The 6,680-nt window shown below is 45.0% G+C and overlaps 1 protein-coding gene across 1 annotated transcript in view; it reads left to right on the top strand.

Annotated features, from left to right (window-relative positions):
• Nucleotides 1–2,420: 2,420 nt before the first annotated feature.
• Nucleotides 2,421–6,680, top strand: part of LOC119444498 (adult-specific cuticular protein ACP-20-like) — a 32,177-nt gene continuing 27,917 nt past the window's right edge. Inside the window, exons 1-2 of the mRNA XM_049662567.1 lie at nt 2,421–2,576; nt 5,864–6,025. Coding sequence (XP_049518524.1) covers nt 2,421–2,576; nt 5,864–6,025 — 318 coding nt within the window. The remainder of the gene's footprint in view (nt 2,577–5,863; nt 6,026–6,680) is intronic.

The raw sequence follows: 6,680 nt of genomic DNA, 5'->3' as shown, positions 1-6,680 counted from the left end.
TTCCTTCAACAAGCATCATGCGTCGCCTTGATCCTTGTGACATCGCTGCGTACCTGTCTCACGCTGTGCATCCACCTGATTTGGAGTTTGCATTTCGGCATAGCTTGTGAACGGAGCATACAAATTACATGACAATACAGTTTTGACCTTTGCGACAGATAAACGTGAACACGCTGCATGTGATGAAAGTAAACACAACTGTACGCATCGCCGTTAGTTGTAAAGTATTTAATTAACCACTTTACTTAAGCTTCGATTCACAGATATTGCAACATTTGCGTTGGATGTGCATATTTAAAAAATTATTGCCATATCAGTGTCCACGGGTGTAACGTAATACTGTCTACTCACTTTTCTGGTTCCTGCTTTTTTTTAACTGTAGATCGGCGTTTTTATTATATAGGCACCTAACAACATCAACCACCCATCTTTTCCCCCTTCATACTCCTCAGCCGTTTTTCTAAGTCGATTTCGCTCTGAGCCATTTTGCTTTGAGCCTCTCATACTTTCAACGAAGCTAGCCCAGCCAAACGTCTCCTGTAAATGTTTCATTCGTCGTTCTTTTCCGCGTACGCACCTAAAGCTAGCCTTCCAGCGGCTTTTCAATTAACCTCTATAGCCCAGTTTATACTTTTTGCTTTAAACGCAACGATGAGCTTCCATAAATGAATGCAGGATTTCCTAACTCCTTTCCATATGCCATCTCGTACCACCGTATATATACTCGTCGTGCCCCCGCAGCGCTCCACGTTCCATCAAGGCTGCCGTTTGCCTTTCGCTTTGAGCAACCCTTGTTCTTCACTCGCCGCGATAGCCCACTGGATATGGCGTTGAGCTGCAAAGCACGAGGGTGCCGGTTCCACGGCGGTCGCATTCCGACGCGGCCGAAAGGCGAGAACGCCCATTTACCGTGCATTGGGTGCACGTTAAAGAACCCGAGGGGGTCGAAATTAATCCCTCACAATGGCGCGCCTGATAATGGGGCCGTTGTTTTGGCACTGAAAACCACGTCATTTTAACGTTCATGTTTTTTAATGTATTTTCTTGCCCCAGGGGTTAATGATTATATCTTTAAAAACGGTAATATTATATTCGTTTATTTAGGTACCTCAAATATTAACTGTTCTGGGGTGTTGCGTGAGGAATGGTCAAGCGTACGTATACAAACAAGTCAACAACTGGGAATAAATGGCCACTACAGAAATTCAAGAAGCAGTATGAATAAATATAAATGCCAAACAAAAAATATGCCAAATATATAGAAAAAACATGTAAGCATGGACATAGGTAAGAATTAGCGCGATAGAAGAAAAATAAGTATGAAAGTAAAACAAAGAACAAAAGCGAGAATTCTACACACGAAATAGAGCGGCATCGGCGAAAACATACAAGTTATAGTACAGTGGTGAGTGCTGTTAGGGTGAACACCTCATTAGTATTCAAGTTGTTAGAACTTCAACATACCTTCTAGTTCAGGGGGAAATGTGCAGAATACGACGCCTATAATGATGATGCCGATAAAATAAATAATAGTTTTCTTTATTTTGTGCTAAACATTAACTGCTATAGGCTCGTGAATACTAATGAGGTGTTCACCCTAACAGTGCTCACCACTGTACGTACTAAAATACGTTATTTCACTTTATATATACATTTCATATTTCGAAGTACCGTGTTACAACCTGGTAAAAAACGACGCATAATACTATTTAATAATGTACGCCAAAACTTTTTTCAATGTTAATAATGTGTCTTTTAAATAGACAATGAGCATTTCTAGCGTATGAGAGTTTTTAAGGGAATACGAGCTTGGGTCTGCGTAACTCAAGATGTTAGTGGCTCGCCACAGCAATGCCAAGCGATGTGCATCCATGCAGTTCCTTTGGCTGTGCAACGTCCACCCTCTCCTTCCATCTCATGTTTTGTATCCTCCGACATATTACTCCAGTTCACTTGCTTCATCAGCGTTAGCCGAAGACCGCTGTCGTACGCACGTCGTGCTTGACCAAGGCTTCTTTTTTGTAAACTCTATTTTGCACTCCTTCCACAGTGGAGCACTGCTCACCGTCCATGCGAATCGGCAGCGCACGGTCCTTGAAAAACCGCGAGAGCAGCTTTGTGTTGACGCGAATTGTCTCACTTCTTTGCGCTGCTCGTTTACGACGCCCGACATCAAACGATATAACTAAACGAGAACCTCGTGCGTCCCATAGCGTCGGTGCTTCCGGCGCGTGCGCGTAGGATTAGCGATTCCGGCGCCGCGCGGGGAGTCGTCGCTGTGTGACCGCGAGCCGCCCATGAAGCCGCGCGGTCTCATTACGCGGGAGAGACGGCCGCCGAACAAGGCGGGCGCCCGAAACTGAGAGGAATACAGAAAGGGAGTGACCAGTGCATCTGGATCGTCTCCCCGTCGCTTTTGCATGCATTCCGGCCACACCACACTCAGGGCTGCACGTCGTCCCGGACCGTATAAAAGGGCCGTCGTCCGGCCGCTGAGGACACAAGCGATTTCACCACCACCCCCACCGCAGCAGCATCAGCACCAGCAGCGGGAGCAGCACGCAACCATGTGGAAGGTGAGAGCACATCTTCCGGCCCGGGGACTCGCTCGGCATCCGTACGAGACACGCGTCCGTTATGCGGATGCCATGGCACTGAGCTTCCTATACAGAAATTACTGGAGGGAACTCTGGCGCGCTGGCGATCGCTCATCTATCATATGAACGATGGTTAGCTATCTGCGTGGATCTGTCTAGTCTCCGATCGTGTAGCGTTAAACGTATTCGAAATTTTATATTTATTATGCCTTACCTTTCTCAATCTCTACCCAGTCATAATTTTCTAAGAAGTCTGGGAATTGGTCTCTGCGCAAATGCGTAATCGTTGCGACTGGTTGAATTTATAACGCAATGTTCTGATGGAAATGATCAATCTGCGAAATTACAAAGCCACGGGAAGTGAATGACGATGTATATTGCTATCCATGTACTGCCCATCACTACCATGCTAGCTGAACTGCCATCCTTTTGACCTCCCGTAGACACTAATGCCATAATTGCCTCTAGTAAGTTTTGTCGCCAATTCTATGGGTCATGGGCCTCGCGGGCGACGCTTGCCACTAATGGCACGCATTGCCTCTATCGCTTCACTACATCTACGCCGTTTTTGTTTTTCTTTCTTTCCTTTTCTAGTGCGCAAAGCAGTAATGTCCATGAAAAGCAAGCTTGAGTCCCTGCATAACGCTTAGTATAACGCTCAAACTGGGCACTTGAAATCGTTCTCGTGAGCAGGCTACAGGAGAGAGATACAGAGATAAGATTTCGGCAAGAAGGGAGTCGAATGATTTATGATAATATTTAAATAACTTCAAGGTCGTGAGGTAACCAGCGATGTCATAATTAACTGCTAAAGTGGGCGGACACGCGGCTAAATTAACCGCAGCAGGGAGCTTGCGTTTGAATTAACCTTATAGCTCACGCAAAAAAAAAACTACTCGTCATGGCGCAAGCAAGTAGCTTCGAGGTAATTATACACTGCGTAGGGCTAGCGTGAAAAACGCGCCCTTCGGCTAATATCATGCTGCATGCTTGGGATACAAAATATTTCAGATTTCCCCCAGCTTCCATATTTCTAGAACTAATGAGAATGGGGCCGGTATTTTGTGGCGATGCCTTTCCGATGCTAATGCCTTTTCGGGCTTGGTCAGTGGTCAGAGCGACGGTCCGCTCACGTTATCGACGGGATCAGCCGGCCATGAGCGGTGGATGATAACACTACTATAGAATAAAGCATAACGCATTGCCACAAAATACCGGCCCTGGCATATGTACGATTCACTCCTTACGGGAACACTGAGCTGAGTCATCTGCTCGTGGTTACGACTAAGATCACAGCTGAGGAGGCCTGCAGACTAATTTATGTGCACAGTTGTCTGCGCCACGACTCACATTATCTTCTTTCGTTTCGACGAAGTTAAACAATTATTTCAGGCTTTTTCAGCTATATCGACTGTATATTATACCTCTGCGAGTGTAATACCCGCTTCCCTCTCAAATTATTTCCTCTTCATCAAACGATGCTTTTTATCATGCGCTTGAGTATCTTTATTATTATAATAATGTTTGAGGTTTGTTCAATGGTTATATCACCCAGCTATGTTTCTTGGCACAGAACCGCTTTTTGACCACAGGTTAGTCTTACAGTTTCTTGAAGATGCCGGTATATTGCGAATTATCAGCCCCCTACACTCGTAGCGCCACCTCTCTCCGGAGGCCGCTGCACGCACTAGCATTTTCGCAGAGCACATGCCTCCCCGTCCTTGCGTTCAAAGGGTCCTGTTGAGGCATCAGTGATACTTTCACCTACACGTTTTATTACATTATCCCTTCATAACAAAGTATTTATGGTCATAGCTTATATCTCTAGTCGTTGTCCTTATTTAATACTTATATATTTTAGGAAAGTTACGTCGACTGATTTTAGGGCTAATTTCAGCCGTGTTACATTCACGATTTACACTAAATTTCACCATCTCATAAACGATTTATTGAAAACTCATGACCATATCTGCGCCATAAAAACCCATACATCAATCAATATCAGACTTGCTGTAATGCTTGTACATGCAATGAAAATAAATAAATAATGAATGAATAAATAAAGTAATTGAATATAAAAACTCGTTAGATGTTTTATTTAAACGTAAACAATATATACTTCGCATTACTAGTAACAACAGGAACAACAGGAGTTTGCTTCGATAACACAGAAAGTTGAAAGCTCTCAACATTAGGAATTCGCTAAGCGTATCGCTGACACTAACTGGACAGACAAAGCTCGCGATAACAGTATAGCGGGCGAGCCCACACGAGCGAGAAGGCAGTAGTCAAATGAAGCAAGATAACGCGCGATTAGTTACACTTTACGTAGGCTTCAGTTTTTTTTCATGTTCAAGGAGGCTTCGATTATACTTTCGGCAATATTTACCGCATGCTGCACCAGTGACCACTGCGATCATGCTATATGGGCCATTTCATGCAGCTTCTTCACATCACTACAGAAAGGTCACTGCAAACATTCAATGTTTATAATTAAATGTTAATGCAAATAATCGTGCCTAATCACAAGAACAACACCAAGAAATATATACACTGAAGACACGCGAGTGGCAAATTTATCAGTGCCAATACTTTTTTGAAGGCAACAAAAAAGCAGTTCACAGCATGAAAACACAGGTTCTTAGATTCGCGCAGGCGCTCCTGCCTCGGAGATGTAAAACCAGAGCACGATACCTTAGACAGGAACGGATAGGAAAGGATGCGATAGAATGTTATCAATTCAAAGTGATCACGATACCCGAAGTGGCGGCTGAATGGCTATGGCATTCTGAGGCCGAGCATCAAGTCGTAGGTTCAATTCCCAGCTGAGGTGGCGACATCCTGATCGGATCTGAATGCAAAACAGCCCTTTGTGTTTAGGGGCCTCAAATAACCTCCACAGTTCAATATTCATCCTGAATGAATAAATCGATCAATGAAACTAACAAGAAAGATCGATCATTCAAATATTGATGGTCACTATAGCTGTGCGGGACTGGACGACGTAAAGGTGAAAAAAGGAAAAATTGGGCTATAAAATATATTAGCTTTATATTTGGCGTTTAAAACGTATGTTGCCATTACACGACTCGTTTTGCTAGTTCGGCGAGTTCTACTCAGAGAAGGCCTCCCACCATGGACATCCCTGTCGACACCTAAATCTGAGCTGTCTGTTTGCAGACTCCGAAGCGTGATTTATAAACTTGTACAGTGCACGCTATGTTGTTACGCGGCTCTCGCTGAGATAGTGTTCGACGCATGCGCAGGCAGTGATCTCCTCCGCCCTGTTCTTGGCCGTCCTGGCCGACGCCGGTACTCTCCGCGGTGGATACGCTGGCGGCGGTCTCGGAGCAGTCGGCGTTGGGATCGCAGGCGGCTACGCCGGACGTGGCTACGTCGCCGGCGGCGGTGGCGGATACTATGGAGGAGTAAGTGACCAAATAACTGGCGAACCATAGTGATTACACCTCGCATGCACGTCCCACTGGGATGCCATATAGGCCTTTTGTAGCATATGGTTTTAACGTCAAGCTTTCTTTTGCAATACTCCCGAACCCTCCCAGCAAAGCAGCCCGCCGCTCTAACCATTACGCCAATATCGCACGTACACTTCTATTGTACCAACGCCCACTAGCTCTTATAGATTATTACCGCGTGTGTCACGCAGCGTAGCACGGGTGCGCGCATCAGTTTCCTTTACGCCAAAGATTCAGCAATGAAATGGGCAAATTTATAGCATTTGATGAACCGCTTCACGAAAGGTTCGCTTCACATAGATAGCAAGATATGCGTTGGATCAGCATAATTTGTTTTATTGACAATTAAACTTCAGTCCTGAGAAAGCAACGCGCCCTCGTATAAAGAAACTGCAAATTGACAATGATAAATGTTAATTGTTTTACACAGCAATGATTTATGACGGGCTTGATAGTTTGCTGAGGTGGTATTCGTGCTGCTTATGTTTCGCCTCAGCCCACCACACGCGTAGCATAAATGAAAAAAGTAGGTCCGTCTTCTTATAGGTGTGCACGTTCGCAAAGTGTCATGGGCTAACAACGTGTCGTGCCTCGTGCAGGGTTACAG

Source organism: Dermacentor silvarum, chromosome 1 (genome assembly GCF_013339745.2).
Source record: "Dermacentor silvarum isolate Dsil-2018 chromosome 1, BIME_Dsil_1.4, whole genome shotgun sequence".
In the NCBI taxonomy this organism is placed as follows: domain Eukaryota; kingdom Metazoa; phylum Arthropoda; class Arachnida; order Ixodida; family Ixodidae; genus Dermacentor; species Dermacentor silvarum.
The sequence above is the reverse complement of the archived record's forward strand: the minus strand, read 5'-3'. Positions and strand labels throughout refer to the sequence as shown.